This window comes from Camelus bactrianus, chromosome 13 (genome assembly GCF_048773025.1).
Source record: "Camelus bactrianus isolate YW-2024 breed Bactrian camel chromosome 13, ASM4877302v1, whole genome shotgun sequence".
NCBI classification, from domain to species: domain Eukaryota; kingdom Metazoa; phylum Chordata; class Mammalia; order Artiodactyla; family Camelidae; genus Camelus; species Camelus bactrianus.
The window spans coordinates 62575851-62595439 of NC_133551.1; the positions used below are offsets into that span (position 1 = coordinate 62575851).

Below are 19589 nucleotides of genomic sequence, written 5' to 3' on the forward strand. Positions count from 1 at the left end.
TACCACAATGAGAACGAAAGATCTTCAACTACAGGTGACCATAGGAACAGATATTACAAATACCATGTTGTGCAAAAGAAGCCAGAATCAAGACTTTACACTATAATTCTACTTCTATTATTCTGTGGTGGTAGAAGTCAGGGTAGTGGGTGCTCTTTGTGGGAGGTGTGCAGAAGAGGAGGAGGAAAAGGGAGACTGCCGGGGTGCTGGTAATTCTTTATTTCTTCGTTTTCATGCAGGTTACACAATTTGCCCAGTTTGTGTGTGTGTGTGTGTATGTGTGTTATACTCCAATTAAAAAAAAAACAAAAACCAGCAACAACTTAAAAAAATCCTACCCATTCTTCCAGGTTCTTTGAAGATACTCCCTCATTATCATTCACAAAGTCACAAAGTCTCTGGCATACGTGTAATTGGTGGCAACTCTACAGCCTCTGTGATTTCACAGCTCTTTGTGTGTGTGTGTGGGGGGGTCCTTTGAGCACTCACCTAGAAGCAACTGCATAAAAAGAGCAAGAGTGTTGGGTGGCCATGAGTAAGTACCCTGCAGCCATACAGAGCTGAGCCACAAGCAGCAGAATGTGACCTTGATGGTTTAAGCAGAAAAGGGAATCAGGTAGTCACTGGAATTTCTAGAAGGCCAGCACCAGGCTCAGACACGTGATGCCAGGGAGGATGCTTCAAATCACACTACAGAACTAGTTTGGTGTGGACCTCATGGCTGTCCTTGTTGGGCACATAGCCAGCTCCATGGACACTGGGTCTGGGCTCATGGATGCCCTGCCACCGCTGCTCAAAGCCCTGATGTGGCCACCTCTTGAGATGGAGGTACCAACACCCCTGCCCCCAGAGCAGATTCTGCACAGTTCCTATATCCATTGATGTTATCGACTTCTGGATTCAAAGTCCGTGGCAGGAGCATCTGATTGGCAGAGTCTAGGTCATGTGACCTCACCCTAGCTGCAAGGGACTCCAAGAAAATGAGTGTCTGGCCTTTTCAGCTTTTATAGCAGGAGGTGGTCCTGCATCTTAAAGTAGAGGACTTCCCAAACACAGGAACGGTCATTGCTGGACCTCTGAGTAGCCTGCCCCAATATATGCCACAATGGCTTATTGGTTATTTTGAACTAAAGTTACTTGAGAGATAGCTGGTGGGAAACAAATGATATTAAAAAAAGAAACACCTCTCTTGCACCTCTTGTTCTCCCTGATAGTGGGAAATAAACCTCCCATGTGAAAGTATCTTCCCTGTACCAAGAGGACAGAAAGCATCTTTATCAACAGAGTTAGGGAATTCAAGGCTAAGACGGCTGTATATACAAACATTGTTACTTCTTCATTAGTCTGCGACCCAAAGCATGAGCCCCTTTGCTTTGTTAAACCTTCACAAATAATTGTTCCTTTGTCTGAAACTGATACTTGCATAAACAGCCTGCTTTGGTTACTTCACGGTTCCCATTTCCCATTTCTATGAGACCTCTGTGCATATGAATTAATTTTCTCCTTCTCGTTAATCTGTCTTGTGTCCATTTAATTCTTAGACTAGCCAAATGAACTCAACACGTCCAAAAGAAGGACAAATGTTCACTGCCATCACCGAAAGACAAGCTACTTCCCTGCACCTGTTTCTTCATCCAAAAAATAGAAATAAGGATGGCTAATGGTAATGGTTAAAGGAGCTGGTGGGTAGAAAGGGCTCAGTATATACCTGGCACCCAGTAGGAGCTTAGTTAGTGGGAAACATCATTATTGGTAATTTGGGTTCCATTCTAATGCCTCCCACAGTCTTGGGAGTCCCCAAATCTTGGCATCTCAGCATGCCTGATGGTCACAGCAGGCTGTGATAGGATTCCTTTGGTAAACTTTAATCAAGTTAGCAAGGTTTCTACCTCACGGAAAGGTCTGTTGATGGCAACCCACTTTTCCTCCATCCTTTAGAAGGGAGAACGCAACGTTTGAGACAGCTCCGGCTTTCCCGCAGCGCCCTATTTATACTGTCAGGGAAAGGAAGTTTTTAGAAGAGGTACCTGTCAGCTCTGAACTTAATTGAAATCAACTAAACAAATGTTTGGTTTAAACCTTTTTATTTTTAGACATTTTTTCTTTAAGCATTTAATATCATTTACTGATTCAGTGACCCAATAAGGCAGCACCTGCTTGGTTAGGAAAGGCACCTGTCAGAAACATGATAATGACAGTGTTGCACAACCCCTGCCTCAGGAGGCCAGCTGCAGGCTTTGTGAGAGCAGGGGCCACGACTTACTGTGTTTAGTAGCACCTCACTTGGTACACAGGAGCCCTTAAAGGATGATGACTGAGTTATCTTCATTAGTCAAAAACAAAACACTATCACCCTTTTCTTTGCCTCCCCGACAACCTCTCTACCTCCCCCTCTTTCATTTCCAAGCTTTCTTTAGCAAAAGAACGTATACTAGAGGGTACTTCCTCTAGTCATTCCAGGAAGAGTCCACTGTGGGCAGAAGAGTTTGGTTTTAGGGCTAGAACATTCCAAACAATTTTTTTTTTAAAGAAGAATACATTTGGGAAACATATCTATCTGGGGTTTGAGTCATTAAATGGCTTTGTCCTGGTTCGAGGCCATCTCATCCTTTGCTCGTTGGCCTTAGTAGTAGGAGGAATGATGCAGGACTCCTAAGAGCCTGAATGGGTTCAGAAAGGGCCCCTGGTGGCTACAACTGGAGGCTCAAAGGAGGCTACCAAAGTGGTTTTGCTCCACTTAGGGTGTGGAAGCTAGACCCGCTGACCTCCACTCGGACACATGGACAAGCCTGTCCTCCTCTTGTTCATCTCACAAAAGAATCCATGTTCTTTGAGCCAGGATGTTAGGGAAGAGTGTGACATCACCAAAAGATGGACTTTGGAGTCAGAGAGGCCTGGGTTTGAGTCTTGTCTTTGCAACTTGCTAGCTGTGTGACTTTAGGAGAGTGTATCTCTCTGAGTTTGAAATTCTTATTGGCAAATGGAAAAAATAATACTTTCCAGGGTTATTGAGAAAAATAGATCCTATGAGATAACTTATGGGAAAGCACTTTGCAAAGTATCTGGTGCTTGGTGGATATTTAAACACAGTTAGGAGAAAAGATGTCTGAGGAGAAAGAATTTGCCAGTATTTCTCCACAGTCAAGGGAGCACTTTTGCAGTGGGATGACATGAACTGTATGACCTTCAGTCAGGCTTCTTACTTTCTGGAGCCTCAATTTTCCCTCAAAAAGGACTTCTAACCCCAAGAAAGAGAGACTCCTAGAATTTAAAGTAGAGTGTCAGAGGGTGTCACTTTCTCTAACAGAATACAGATTTATTACCTGTATCCAAGATGTCTTCAATTGTAAAACATATAATTGATTAAAAATCAGCTTTTTGAGAGAGAAAAAAAAGACAACCTCATGAATGGACTCATCAATTTTAAGACATATTCTAATTTCAGATTCATTAAAATGGGAACAAACGTATGTCTAACAATGGAAGAAATCCGTAATAATAATGCTGGCTCCCATTTTTAAAGCATCTGCTGGGTGCCAGGCACCACCCGAGCTGCTTTACTAAGTCCTTGACTTGGCACCCAGTGAGGCAGATGCTATTCCCATTTCATGGTTAGGAAACAGCATACGGAGGGGTCAAGGCACTTTTCCGAGCCACACAACCATGGGGCTTGGAAGGCAAGTCTTCCTAATCCCAAAATGTTTTCCCCTGTTAATAGATTGCTCTCCAGGCTAAGGAGTCAAAGAGATGATCTCTGTCCAGAGAAAGGGTTTGTGAATGTGGTATTTTGAATATGTCCTGAATCTTTGCAAGGTGACCAGGAAGGGCAGAGGTAACACAAATAGAACTGTAATCTAATCAGTCTCCAAACACTGGACCTTGGAGGCAAGGCGATAACTGAAGACTGAGGACTACTTCAAGTCCAAATATCAGGAAGGCGAGAAGTGAGACTGAGTCAAGGTTAATCCAGCCCCGGGGGCGGGGAGGGGGAAGAAGGACCCTGACCAGCAGCCAGGCTCATTCCAGGCCCACGGACACTGCAACAAGCTTTCAACCTAGAAGCCATTCTTCCTTCCTCAGGGTCATCCTATGCCTTCTATCTGACTATTCGCTAAAGAAGTAGATGCCTTTGGAGAAGACTCCAGTTCTTCCCATAACCTTTCCTAAAGAGGGAAATGTGCTGACCAGTTGTCATGTGGTGCTAGCGGTCATCTAGTACTAAAACAAGTTCTAAATTAGCAAGTTGGTTTTCTGGCTAGTTAGTCCAAGTTAGTTCCCCAATGCCTGACTATGGGCTTGAATATTTTGCTCTGCAAAGCTGTGGATATGGTCCTTATTCTGATATAATCCCAGGGCAGACTCTCTCAGGAACATGCCCTGACCCCTGACTCCAGACCAGAAGACTCCTGGGCGGGCTGTCTGCCTGTCTGTCTGTCTGTCTAGCTATTGTGTTTGGGGGGAGACCACCAAACCCACATCAGTGGATTCCCAACATAGCTCTACCTCCTCAGATGATGAAAGAATGTTCCACAGTTTTTTGGAAGGGTGGCAGGAGGGATATGGACCGAGTTGGGGTGGGGCAGGGCAGGATGGGGTTAGGGGTTGCCTGAAGCATCAGGGGTCGCATAAGAGATGCCCCTGTTGACCTGACTGGAAGGAACTTAGAATGAAGCTGCCGGCGGAGAAATGTGCTTCTTGGTCTTGACTGAAGGCTCTTTGGATAGTGGCCGAGACAGCTCCAGGGTGGGTGTCACCGAGTCTCCACGTGGATTTCAACAGGGCTGAAGGTCACAGTTGCAGGGTGTTGGCTGCTGTTGCTGTTTGGGTCCAGGGCAGAAGGGGACGCTGGCTTGGGGCCTTTAGGCTCCAGCTCCCGCCTTGTCCTCATCTTCCTATAATGAAACACACACACGGTTAAGTCATCCCCCATATGTCCTGGGGAACGGGCTGTGACTATAGCTTCAGTGGGGAGATTAATGTAGATGGTCATTAAATCATGTTGCTTAATTGCCAACCACAGCATTTTACAGCTAGAAGAGATCTTAGACCAGCTAGTCTGTCCCTTCAGTTTTTTGTTTAACTTAGGTTAGGTACTTAATTTTATTTTTTCCTATTAATGAATGAGTAAAGTGTCAGATAGGTGGCTATTAATGACCAAACGAAGATATTATGTTTTTTTCTGTTCAGAGTTGTAAGTTACATTTTGCAGCCTCATGATGTTTGCTGAGTTTGCTGCTGGAAATATTTAAGAACTTTTCACATAGCTGAGAAGAGAATATACTTACAAGGGACATCCTAGGTTTCATTTCACGTGCCATAAAATTCAGGGGCTAACAACAATCAGTAAGTCTAGTGTCCAGGTGAAATTTCATCTTGTTGACCTATCATGTCTTTTTTCAAAATTTCAAATCCTCAGAAAAGTTGCACAAATTGTACAATTAATGCGTGCATACCCTTCTCTGAAGTCGACAAATTGTTAACAATTTGCCACACTTGATTTATTTCCCTTTCCCTATTTACACACCCACACACATACACAGAGTTTTTAAAAATTGTGAACCATCTGTGAGTTCGTTGCAGACATGCCACTTCACTCCTGAGAACAAGGGCATTCTTCAGTGTAACCATGACATGATGATCACACGTGGAGATCCTCCTATTTTAAAGATGACAAAATTGAGGCACAGAACGGGTAAATGACTCGCTTGCTTTTGACAAACCAAAGACGGAACCCCAGTCTCTCAGTTCCCAGCCCAGGCGTCACTGTAAACAGGGAGGGGTGAGTGGAGAAGTCTCTATTCAAATTACAAACTAGAAGTGGGGCTCAGAGCTCCAGCAATAATGGAGAGGAATGGAGGGCAGACATCGGGGTCTGACGCCACTTCCTGGTTTAGAACAGACCCAAATTGTGATACCCCAAAGATTTAAAAAATGATGTCTGAAATATTATTATTATTATTATTATTATTATTATTATTATTATTATTATTATTATTATTATTATTATTATTATCATCATCATCATCATTATAATATACTGGTGTACTGGTGGAAGTATTTTCTTTGAAACCAGATGGACTGGGTTTGAATCCCAAATCTGCCACTTAGGGCTGAGTAAACTTGGGCATCTTACTTGATCTTCCTGTGCCTCTTGCACGTCTATAAAACTGGGGATAGAGAAGTACCCATCTTGTGGGGTTATTATGAAGATTAAATGAGTTAATACACGTAAGGAGATTAGAACCATGCTCAGCACATAGTAGGAGAACAGTAACTCTTAGCTACCTTTATACATAACATTCATATTATTACAAAAACAATGCATGAGTGGAGATGCACACCTCTGACCCTGCAAAAACCAACCAACCAACTAACCTACTAGCAATGCCATTATGCAGACATACTGCTTGTTAACATCTTGCTGTGTGTCATTTGCGCCTTCCTGGGGTGGTGATGTGTGTAACCCACGTGTATGATCACGATGTACATACTGCTTTGTAAATTTTGACAATACATTGTCAACAGCTTTCTGCATCAATAAATACCTTTTTACGATATCATTTTTTTCAATGGCTTCCAGGTCTTCGGTGGTGCAATTGTGTTTAGTTTTTTAATTTTCATTTCTTCTCCGAAAAGAATAACCTTCTAGCAAAGTTGTGACTAGAGGTGATAACACTTAAGGTGATATCACAACATTTCTTCTTTCTGTGATCAATTTCTATTATTTTATTTCCTCTTATTTGGCCCCAGAAAGTAAAGTTGTGAGTACGTACATTCCAGGGTTTGTCACCTCAAATACTCATGTGGTTCACTCAGTACAACCTAGCAGAGGGCTCCCCAAAAGAAGAGGATTAAAACATTCCTCTATTATCTGTAAATTACATACAAGAGTTTACCACAGAGCTCAAGGTCATTATCATTATGATATTTTCAAAAATATTTCTCCAAGTACAAAAGTATTTGGTCACTGTCAAGTTTTTCTAGCAGAACAGACATCAAAAAAGGACCCACAGAGGATTAGAGCATTTGACGATGGACTCATTCTGACATCATTCATCCATTCTGACATTACTGAAGGGACCAGACAGCTCCAAATCCCAGGGCATCCCATACCTGTTGTACATCTTCAGCAAGATCAGAACCACGGTGAAGATGATGATGACAACCACCACGATGGCAGCAACAATGGCTCCAGAACCTACCAAGAAGAAAGGAGCAGAGACGGCAAATGTGCCAACTGAATTGCAGGGAAGGATTCGGAGACTGAGGGGTACCCGTACCGTGGCACCTCACATCCTCACTGGGTCAAGGGGAGGAGGAAATGCGATGTCCTGGGACACTTGCTGCTGTCCCCAGGACAGTCACATCTATAGCTGCAGTGCACCTCTACCCCCGTGGGGCTTGGAGGGCCACATCCTTAGCACATTACCTGCCAAAAGTCTGCCTTTGGCCAAGTCCTGTTCTTATCAGCCCCAACATAGCTTCAAACTTTTTTTGTGAAACAGGCCAGCAAAACACCCTTCCCTCTTTTTGATCATGTTAAAGTAATACGTGATTTTTGTAGATAATTTTGAAAACGTAAATACAGGCCAAAAAGAAGGGGAGGATGAAGTCCTCATTGCCCCAAGGACCACTGATAGTCTACATGTCTCCATTCACAAATGTGGTCATGTTTTTGCACATACGCATATTAAATATCTATCATCTTTCTGAATAACTTATTAATCCTATGTCTGAAAATCCATCTTAAGGAAGTATTCACAAATATGGAAAAATATGCACTTGATAAAGATGGAATCATTTCCATGTACTGTTTTATAACAAAACATCCTGATCATCTTGTTATGTAATTATGTATTTTTCTTTATGACTTTTGAAGGCTATATGGTACTCCATCATTTTGATGTGCCATAATTTGTTTACCAATTGTTTGTTGAGGACATTCATGTTGTGTTTAATTTGACACTATTAAAAACAAGGCTATGATGAATGTCCTTGTAGCTTAATATCTCAGATTCTAATTTCAATATCAGCTGCCAGTCCCAAAGTCAAACTCTCATTTTAGGTTTAGGTTCAAGATCAGTATCCTTGCCAGAACTGACACTGAAAACCTCAAGAATCATTTAAAAAAGATTCATACTTCAAACCAATCTGTTTGATTCTAGGCAATTGATCACAAGGAATCATCCCAAATACAGAAAAAAACTGTATGAATGAAAATGTTTATTACATTATTAATATTCTTCATATGGGAATAGTTAAGTAAGCTATGGCACACTTATCCCATAGAAATATTATACTATAATTTAAATAATGATATAAAGACTTGAAGACTATGGTATATGGAACACTTTAGATATAAAATATGGAAAATAGAATATATTATATACACACATACACATTATGTTGCAACCATTAAAACATGTGCAAACAAACATAACATTAAGCAAAAGAAGTCAGATACAAAAGAGTGTGCATGGTATGATTTCATTTATACAAAGTTCAAAACCAGGTAGAACTAATCTATGGTGGTAGAAGTCTGAACGATGGGTCCCCTGGAGTGAGGGGTCAGGGATAGTGATTGCAAGGGGCACCAGAACTTCGGCGACACTGAGGGTGGCCTGCATCTTAATCTGGGGGCTGGTGACACAGCTGTGTGCACTTTGTGAAAATTATCCAGCTGTACACTTATAATTTGTGTACTTTTTCAAATATATGTAATGTTTTTTCATAAAAGGTTTACTTAAAAAAACTGTGCAATTATTCATAGAAAGAAAGACTGGGAGGAAAAAAGGGAAGGGGTGGGAAATCCATTATGGAGTAATTTGTTTATCTTTCCTTCCTGGGGAGTCCAGTGGTTTTTCAGCCTTGGCTGGATGACTCGGTGTTGTGAGGCTGTCCTGTGCATTGCAGGGTGTTTAGAGCATCTCTGGCCCCTACTCACTAGATACCAACAGCACTTCTTCCCACTCCCCACCAGGTGTGACAACCAAAAATGTCTCTAGACATGGCCAAATGTCCCCTGGTGGTAGGGTTGCCAGATAAAATACAGGATACCCATCTAAATTCTGAGTTTTGACAAACAATGAATAATTTTTAAGTATGTCTCAAGTATTGCATGGTACATTCTTATACTAAAAAACCATTCATTGCTTCCCTTAAATTCAAATTTAACTGGTGTCCTGTATTTTTATTTGTTAAATCTGGCAACCCTATTTAGGGGGCAAAATTGTCTAGTTGCGAACCATTACTTTTAGTTAAATAAAAGCAGTATTAATTCTCCTCTTGCTGACAGTGATTCTCTCTACCCTGCATTTCCCTTCAAAAATGTTTTGAGACGTACTTTGGCAGGGCTCCTCACCCAGCAAAGAGCGGCCTAACATGTGGGACCCTGTCTCAAGAGCGACCCTTCCTGGGTCTCCGTGGAAGAGACACGTCCTGCCATTAATCCAGCTTCCTGCCAGGACTACAGCCTGGAGCTGTTTCTCACTGTTCAGCACAGTGAACACAGAGTCGGGAGGCCTGTTGCATTCACAGAGGTATGTACCAAGTCACCTGAGATGACTGAAATGGATCCAAACTTCACCCAATACAATCAATTGGTTTTCTGAAGAGTGGTCCTCAAATGTTTCCTTCTGGGGACCCCTTGTTCCTGGCAAATGTCTCCCCAGGACTAAATCTTCCCACACATTCATTTACTCCTTTGTAAATTAATGGGATGTTTTTGCTTTGCCAAAATAATATAAAAGTAGTTGCATTTTGGTGTATACATCTATCAAAATTCATCAAATTGTACATCTGAAATACGTGTAGTTTACTGTATAGGACTCCTACCACAATAAAGATGTTTAAAAAAACGTAGCTGCATTTTAAGGTGACTTATGTTGGAACATTTTACATGAAATTCGAATCCCCATTGCCCTCTAAACCCCCAAACTCTCTAAAGAAAATAATAGTGAAGTAGTAGTAATAATAATACTCATTAGGTACTTGTATGCTTCACATGCACGGAGGCTCTTCTAAGCTCTTTACGTGGATTATCCCCTCTACCCCTCACGCCTACCTATGTGGTAGCTGCGTTAATACCCCCAACTTACAGATGAGGAAACAGGCCCAGAGCAGTGAAGTCATGCGCTCAGGGTCACTCAGTATCACTGAGACTGAGACCCGGCAGCTTGTCTCCAGAGCCCACCTCTTGCCCTCTACACCAGTTGCTGACCAGGATACCTGTCCCACCCTCCCTCCCCTGGCTGCCCAGCCAAGTTGACCTTACTCTTGTACAGAATGTCTTCTCCTCTGGTGGTCATGTTCAATGAGAAGAAGGTGGTACCCCCCAAAGGGGTGGCTGTGGTCATCTCGACCTGGTGAGAAGGAAGATGAAATTTTGTTTAAAGCCAGAGTAAGTTTGATTATCCCTGTATGGTGGCTCTGTTGGTCTTCATCTGGATGACTGGAGAAAAGATTTAAGTATGCAGTTTCTCTTACCAGCAAGTAAACACAAGTTCTTTTTATTATACATTATGGGGAATTAAAAATCAGGTCTGACGTTTGTAAAGAACTGCATTTTTCAAAGCAGTTTCAATTCACTCAACAATATTTATTAAACTCTTCCTAACTATGTTTTGCACAGAATGTCTAAATTGATCTTCTACAAACTGTATGAGGCAGGTTATTGTTGACATTTTACTGTTAAACTGAAGTCCTCGGTGCTACTTGGAGCTCCAAGTTTATCTACTAGAATTGAACCCCGGGTGTCTACGTCTCATGCTGGTGGGACTCTGGCCACCCTACAATGACACCTGAAATGGTATTCCTGCTTTCAGAAGCGTTACAATCTAAGGAGGGGAGAAAAAATCAGGTGAAAAAACTATGATTATTAAACAGTCAGTGACATGAGCCATTGGGTTGTGAAGAATATTTCAAGGAGATAAATTTTAACAGGGCTTGAAGGATGAGCATGGTTTGGGGCGGGGTGGGGGGTGCAGCAAGAGGAGAGAGAACACAGGTCGGTTGCACAAAATCCTCAATGGGAAGAGAGCATCTCCCCCACACCAGGCTGTCATAGGTGCCGTCACACATGACATCTACCACCTCATTTAATCCTCTCAATCATCACATTATTTTGCAGCTGAGAAACTGAGGTTCAGAGTGGTTGAGTGAATGGACCAAAGTCACACAGCTAAGAAGATGTGGAGCTTGGACCCAAACAGTCTGAGTGCGCAGTGTGTCTTCTTCCCCTGACACCAAGAGGAATCAAAATTCACAATCCTGTCGTCTTGTACTTGAGGAGTGAGTCAGGAGGTATGATGTCACACGACGAGAAACGAGTGTTGAGAGTCTCCTCCAAGAATTACATTCTAGGTAATGATATTACAAACAATTACCCTGAACCACAGGCAACAAGAAAAGAAGGGAAACAAATCAGGCTTTGCTTCTCTGCTCGAGAATGGCTGACAATTTAGAAGCCCACGAAGGATCTCCGTCAAGGGAAGGATTATCCAGGTCTATTTGTAATCCTAAGAAGCCACAAGGCCTCATCACAGTTATTCCATCTTCTGTAGAAGACATATTCCATACATTTAACAAAATATTTGTGCATAAATTTGTTTCCTTTTTAAAAGTAAGAAATATTTTCAAATTATGAATAATAATGTAATAGGTCATGTATGAACCACTCAGATTCAACAAAGGTTTGCAATCATATTTTCTTCAGTTTGCTTTAAAAAAAAAAAAAAAAACAGTTGAATTTCCTTTCCTATTGCATTTCAATGCCATTTCCTCCCTTCCCCAAAGTAACCACTACCTTGACCATTACTGTGTATTCTTTTCCTCAGTTTTAAAATGTTTTCTACATAGGTATGTAGCCATAAACATTGTATACTGTGGGTGAATGTATTCAATAAACAGATACAGTCTAGCATCTACTCAGTGACTGATGCTGCGCTCGGTGCTGGGGATACTAGTGAAATAAAAGACAAATTCCTGGCCTCCAGAAGCTCACATTCTGGTGAGAGACAGAGATTGTGGTCTTAATCACAGCGTTCTGGGGCTCAAAAAACAATCGTCTCCCCAGGACCTACCCTTCTATGTCTGGCAGTGAAAGCCCTTCCCTGGCTGTTTCCACCCTCTGTTTCAGACTCTTGGCTCCTCTGCCAAACTGCTGGGACAATGGACCACTCCATCCTCCCCCGCCATTCCTGGTCTTTGCTGTCTCGGCTGCTGCCCCAGGCTCTGGCCTCCCCGGTCCTCACAGTGGGCCTCTGCTGAGAGTCCTCGCCTCTGGGCTGCAGCCCTCTCGGCTCAGCCAGCTCACTATGGAAACAGGGGTCAGCATTGCTCCACTGGGGTCAGGTCATCTGCAACCAGGCTAGGGGCTCTGGTGGTTGTGGGCCTGTCCCCCGACCCCTCCAAGTCCCCAACAGGAGCCTCAGAATGACCGGGTATGGACAGGACAGGCCCTGTCAACCACAGGATGGCTCTGCCTTTACTTTCTCTGCCCTCCTTGAAGCCTTGGGACTCTGCCTAAACCCCCCACCCCCAGCTTTGTCTGTCCCCTCCTCCCAAAGACCAGATCCTCAGGCTCCCTCAAGGACCCCTCCAGGTGTGGCTCTGCCGGACCTCCCCACACCAACCAACCTCCCATCCTGGCTGGGCTTCCTGTCACCCGACCACCTTAAACAGGCCTGACTTGGCCGGTCATGCTACACTGCCAGCTCTCCAGCTCCAAAATGGGTTTTGTTTGTTTGGTTGGTTGGTTTGGTTTTTCTCAGGGAGGGGTGGGGGTAATTCAGTTTATTTATTTATTTTTAACGGAGGGACTGGGGACTGACCTCAGGACCTCATGGACCTTTTGCATGCTAGGCATGCATTTTACCACTGAGCTATATACCCTTCCCCCACCTCCAAAATGAACACAGCCTTCAAGACTCAGCCCAGTCACCTCCGGGAAGACTTCCGGCCAGACAGAATTAGCCATCCTGCCCTCCATTTGCCACTGGCAGCATTCTGCAAAGAAGCACCACCCCAGCCTGTTGCTCAGTTGCTGTGTATGGAAGTTAACTTTCCATGTTCATTGTCAGGTCCTTGAGGTAGTGACTGTTTCTGGTTCTTTTTCACATCCATCTGCCTCCCCTAGATAATAAGTCTGGCTCCTCTCACCTTTGCCGGTGGCAGGACTTGAGTGAGTAACTGAACTTCTCCCAGCTTGGTTGGCTGTTAGTAAAATGAGGTAGCTTTTCCCAAGGGAACTGAGGGTTAGAGGTTAAGTATGGAAAGCGCTTTTAAGTGCTCAGTAAATGGCAATTCTTAGTATTTTTGTGGGTATTAGTAAATATTTGCTGAACTAATTAGAGACAGGTGGATCTGGAGCTCAAAAAAGGAAAACAAATTCTTTCCATAAAAATAAATATGGACTAATATGAGAATATGGAATAAAAGCCTTCCCTAACCCCCACCCCCCTACCCTGCTCCCACTCCCAAGGAGAGGTGCCTGACCCTCCCCTCCCCCCACATTCCCCATCTCAGCACATAAAGAGTTTTAAAGTATTTGCCTAAACTGCTTCTGTCCTCACCAACATCAAGCTGAGAAGACTCACCAGTAATGCCTTTTCGCAATTCCTTTTAAAAACAGAAAAGAGAGGCAAACAGGTGGCCAGTGATCAAAGGTCATTTCAGGAGAGAGACATGGCATAATCCCTAGATAAACCAAACCCGACCACGGACACATCCCCCGTTAAGCCAACATGCACAAAAATGACCGAAGCCACCATCCGAGTGCCTGCCACACGCCAAGACCTTGTGCCGGATATGTTTTAATCCACCCTCTGATTTAATTAGCAAATGCCATGTAAACTAGTTTCTCTCCTCCCCTTGATTCAAATGAGGACTCTGAGACTTTCCACGCTCATATGGCCTGGAAGCTGCAGGCTTGGTGTACAAACCCAGCTTTGCAAACTTCAAAGCCTGTACCTTCCCTCCCTCTGCACCACCTGCTCCCTGGTACACATCCGGGGGAGTCCATGCCCAGCCACTACAGAAACCTCACACATGCACACACAGACACATACTGGCCAGTAATGGAGCCGCCTAAGGCCAGCAGGACACAGGCTCCTCTGCAGGTCCTTCAGGGTGACCGCCTGGGTGCCAAGTTCCAGGTGTGACTCCCTTTCAGATGGGCCCGGCTACTCTTCTTCCTGAGAGAACACGGAGTAATCCCGGAACATATCTTGCCTCATCTAAGAACTGAGGTCTCTCAATTGCATCTCTGTTCCTGCCACATCAGAGAAGGTGGGAGGGAGGGTGGTGGAACATTGACGGCCAAGGATGTGGGTGTTTTCATGTGTGGGGCCCCAGCAATTCTTGTTAACCAAGTGCAGTCCAGCAGGGGGATTTCAGTATTAAATGAGCCCATGACCAGGGTCCATGGTCACTGAAAATGGGGAATGTACAGGAAGGTGAGGCTGATTCTCATCGACAGGTTAATATAATAATAATAATAATGATGATGATGATGATGATGATGATGATATACTATGTGCCCCAGGCACTTCACTCAGTGGGAGGTCTCATTTAATTCTATACCTATCTGGTTACGAGGGTGCAGTCACTGTGCCCATTTTACAGATGAGGAGACTGAGACTCAGAGAAGAAATCAATCTGAGGTCACAAGGCTAATATGTAGCTGCACTAGGATTCAAGCTTGAGTTTCTCTGATTTCACAGCCCCTGTTCCATAAACTCACTCGGTTGCATCCCAAATCCACGTAGGGCTTTGATGAGAAAACTCTCAGGCCAGAGTCCTCTATCTAGCCCTGCCCCAGACTGGTCCTACCTGACTGGTCCCTGCCCTTGGCTACACTCTGAACCTCTGTCTCCAGCAGAGCCTTCATCACATTTGCAGAATATACAAGGAAGTGTTGTTCCCTTGGGTTGTTTATGAATGGCCCTGTGTGGGAGGTCAGCTCAGGAAGTGATGGAAGGTCATGACCATTTATTCACTGAGCCACTCCTCTCTGACTGTTCCTTGGGCAAGTGTCAGGGCCATATCTGAAGGATATATATTACCAGACTCCACCTGTCCAAAATACCTCCCCCTTTTGCTCTGCCTCCAGGTACCCTCCCTCCTTCTAGCCTAATCTAAGTTCCTCCCTGGATAAGACAAACAAGATACTCTCAACCCTGGTAGACCCCTACCCAAATGACCAACTGTAACTCAGAATAGGTAAGCCATGAAAGCCTGAGACTCACCAAAACATTGGGATTAATTTCTCCCATTCATCTCAGAGATGGGAGGCTCAGCATGACTTGGTCTCTTCCACAGACAAGAACCTCATTACTCCCAGGCAGTCCCTTGAGTTACTGGGATGTTTCAATTATCAGAAAATTAACCTTCTTTTTGGAACCAAAATCTCTCCCCTTTTGATTTTTAGCCATTGATCCTAATTCTCTTCCCCTAAAGGTAATCTGCTACCTCTTACACATGACAGCCATCAGGTTTAAAAGCACTTCTTCTGTGTATGAAAAGTTAAACTCAGACTTGGATGGGTGGAACAGTTATGCGAGCTGCAATCAGCACAACAATATTACCTCCCACCAGCAGGTGGCGATAGCAGGTGGCTATAGTATGTCCCTTTGAACTTAACCAGCAAATGGTCCGTTAGTGTTGTGGGAACCTAACATGTTTCTAAGCAGAGGAGATTTCTGCCCTTGAAAACAGCAGTTGTATGTTCTCTGATGATTTTCTTCTCTGGGATAAATATTCTCAGCTCCTTCAAATCATCTTTAGAGTGACCGTGTCCCTCATGGGTGGGTTCTTCTTTTCTCTCTGTGTCAATGTCTCCCTTAAATATAACCCCCAAACTGGACACGTGATTCCAGAGGGGGCCTGAACTGTCCAGAATGACTTTTTTCTTTTTAGATAATTATCAGACCTGAGCCTGAATTCTGTTATTTACTAGCTGTGTGACCTCAGTCAACTTTCTTCAGTTCTTAGTTTTCTGATCTGTAAAACAGGAATTACAAACTCCATAGGGTCGTATGAGAGTTAAATGGGATAAAACATGTGATACCTCTAGCACAGTGGCTGTGCACAAAACCTATTGATATTAAACTGGATTAATGCAAATAAATATCTCATTAGCTTTACAGGCAGCCCCAGCACACTGCTCTGCACGCACCCTGTTGGTATACCCCCTAAACCTTTTTCAGACTTTTATATTTGTTTATGGTCAGTCAAAGCCCTAAGATCATTAAGTGAAAGGACTTTCTAAACTCTGAGTGCTGTGGAAATATGAGGCAGTAACAGCCGCATTGTGAACGGGGACAATAAGATGATGAGCTGCTGTCTAGTAACCAGAACTCCATTGCACTCTTGTGCCGCTGTCTTTTTGAATTTAAGTGCAGGACTCTGCATTAAGCCCTTGACCTTGTCACTCCTGCTGGGTGGCTCCTGAGATCTCTTGACAGCATTGTGACAGAGCACATCGTCTGGGGGCTCAGGACCCAGCAAGGCCTTTGGGGTCCAGTAGACCTGGATTTTAACCTTGGGCTCCCTGCTCACCAGCTCTACAAGCCAAGCCACTTCTCTAGGCCTTGGTGTTTTCATTTGTGAAACAGGAATAACACTCCCCATCTTGTGGGGTTGTGAGAATAGATGAGATGTCATAACTGCCCAGCACAGTGCCTGGTGGATGGTGGGTGATCGGTATCTGTCAGTCCCATTCCCTCTGCTCCTTTCCCTTCTGTCCCCAGTCTATGTTCTCCCTGCTCTTCTTGGAGCTCACGCTGCCCATTCTCTACTTGAATCAAGTGTTTGCTGCATGTGGTCAAGCTCAGGTACAGACAGGGAGGTTGGGGAGCCAGACCAGGCAGCACAGTGTCCCAAGGAGGGGATCTGAGAAGGGATCTGCCAGAACTTCCAGAGGGTTCAATCTTTTCCTCCATCTCCAATGAGGACAGAAACAGAAGAAATAGTGAAACCACCCCCAGGGAGGCAAAGATCCTAACAGGCCCGGTAGGGCATGGGGGCCACTGAGTGGGCAGGGGAAGAGCAATAATGAATTCATAAGGTGGGGTGAGAATCAGGAGGCCTGGGTCTCCTTTGCAACTCACTTGCCATATAACTTTGGGAAGTCTTCTCTCCTGTCTAGACCTTGGTTTTCCCATCTGTAAAAATGGCCTACTGTGGAGATGATCTCTAAGGGCCGTTCCAACTTGTGGTTCTATTCCATGGAACAGCCACTCATAGCTGAACCCAAGAACCAGTGTCTTCCAAAAGCTCATCTTTCTTTGTAGATACTGACTCAGGGGGAATTGGGAGTGGGAAGACAATGTGTACAATTCAGGCTGGAAGGCAGGAATCCTTCCTAGAAGGCAGTTGAGACTGGAACAAACCAAAGAGAACTCCACAGAGGGGTTTTGACATGGCAGCAGCATTTCATATGGGACCCGTAGGAACCTCCAAATGTGTTGTTGAGCACATAGTCACCCCAGTCTGTCTGCCCCTCCCACATTCTCCATTCCTGCTGGGTTCCACATCACCTTCTCCCACTCCATCTGCCCTGCCTGTGCTTGGCTCTGTCCCATTGTGTGTCACAGCTCCCAGAGGTGGGGTCTGAACTGGAATAATGCTTCCCTGAAGTGGGGGCCATACACAATTACAGACCGAATACACGTTCCTTGTAGTTGGTTCCCAGAAACTAGGAAGTCCATTTCTTGTTTCATTCTCCTATCTGCTCATGCACCCACCTATCCACTGCACCCACATTCATCGCCCTACCTGTTCTTCTGTCCGTTTTCCCTGTCATTCATTCAACCAGCCCACCATGTACACTGCACTGAGCTGATTCAAAGAAGGGCCACTGGGATCACATCTCTAGAGCTCGGGCAAAGCGGATGAGAAATGGGATTATTTCCCTTAAAAATCTTTCCTTCAGTAAATATCTAGTGGGGCTCATGCCTAGCCCAGCCTTGCTCACAGAGAGGTGGCTGATAAGTATCGTAGTTCAGCCTTATGGGAAAAGCAGTGGCTTGCGGATCTGAGAGTTGGGGTTCCAGGCCCACCGCGTCTATTAAGTCTTCTTTACTCACCTATCAATTTCTGGCTTGAATATCCTTTGCTTCTGATTTTTGTGGCCCACATTGTAAAGAATGGTGACTCAAGGAGCTTCTAGCCCAAGACCTGCAAGTCTGATAAGTTTCATGTACAAAGAGTTATAAATAGAAGTCTCAGATGAGAGTGGTCAGGAAGCAGATTTATCCTTAGTGCCAAAAGGTGGCACAGGCCGTGCCAGGTGGTGGAGGGAGGAAGAGGCCAGTGGGCGTCTTGGTTGAGACTGACCGAGAGCTGAAATATGACCTGTGCCTTCCATTTGCCCCTCGGTTTTTGGGTCCAGGCCAAGGGCCCAGCCCTCAAGTGTCCTCAGACTGGGCCTGAGCTCCTACATGAATCTCCAGGTATCCTGCTGTCCCCAAGGGAGACAAGGCACAAGGTTCAAGAGTTTATGCCCTAAATGAACATGTCAGAGGAAACCCATTCCACCCCAACATTCCGGTCAGGAAGGAAAGGGAACTGACATCCAAAGGGATGCCAAGAAGTGCCGAGCACTGTGCTTTCACATGTTTTCTCATTTAATCAATACAACAAGGCAAGTCTTTTCTCTCCACTTTGCTGGGAAGGAATGGAGGCTCAGAGAGGTTAAGGACTTGCCCACAGTCTTAACAGCAAATGAGTGGAGGTGCTGAATTCAGATTCAGATCTACCTGCAAACTGTGGTGGCTGCCAAGCCTTCTAGGAGGTAAGCAATTTTCCTGGGGGCACTCCGAGGGTCAGCAGCCATGCTGGTACAGGAGTCTCCTCACTCTTCTTACTACCTGTTGATATTTTGAGCCCAGGAGGCATCATAAAACCTCAGCAACCTCAGCACACAGCAGGGTTTCTCAGCCTTGGCCCTGTTTACATTTGGGCGGGACAGTTCTTTGTTGTGGAGGCATCTTGTGCTTTGCCGGATGTTCAGCAGCATCCCTGACCTCTTCCAACCAGATGCCAGTAGCATCCACCACTCATGACAACCAAAAATGTCTCCAGTCATTTCCAAATGTCTCCTGGGAGGCAAAGTCGACCCTGGTTGAGAACTCCTGGGGTAGAGCTATAGGCCTGTCTCTTCTATCCTTTCTATCCAGGAAGGTCTAGACAAACAGGAAAACATCCAGTCTTTACTTACATCTCAGGGTAGATGACCAGTAACGACAATGATGATGATGGGAACCACAGACAGGGCCGCTACCGTGGATCAGGTGCTTACTCTGTGTCAGTTACCAAGTACTTCATATCTAATTTCTCACATACATGATCTCTGTTTTCTTTTTTTTAAATTGAAGTACAGTCAATTTACAATGTTGTGTTAGTTTCTGGTGTACAGCACAGTGGTTCAATTATACATATATATATATATATATATATATATATATATATATATATATACTCCTCTTCATATTCTTTTTCCTTATAGGCCACTACAAGGTATTGAATATAGCTCCCTGTGCTGTACAGTAGGACCTTGTTGTTTAACATTATCTCTGTTTTCCAGATAA

The 19589-nt window shown here is 44.3% G+C and overlaps 1 protein-coding gene across 1 annotated transcript in view; it reads right to left on the reverse strand.

The window, feature by feature from the left end:
• Nucleotides 1–2067: 2067 nt before the first annotated feature.
• Nucleotides 2068–19589, reverse strand: part of NCMAP (non-compact myelin associated protein) — a 38843-nt gene continuing 21321 nt past the window's right edge. Inside the window, exons 2-4 of the mRNA XM_074377164.1 lie at nt 10274–10361; nt 7114–7198; nt 2068–4892 (exon numbers count right to left, since the gene is read on the reverse strand). Of these exons, the coding sequence (XP_074233265.1) occupies nt 4751–4892; nt 7114–7198; nt 10274–10355 (309 nt within the window). The 5' untranslated portion in view covers nt 10356–10361 and the 3' untranslated portion in view covers nt 2068–4750. The remainder of the gene's footprint in view (nt 4893–7113; nt 7199–10273; nt 10362–19589) is intronic.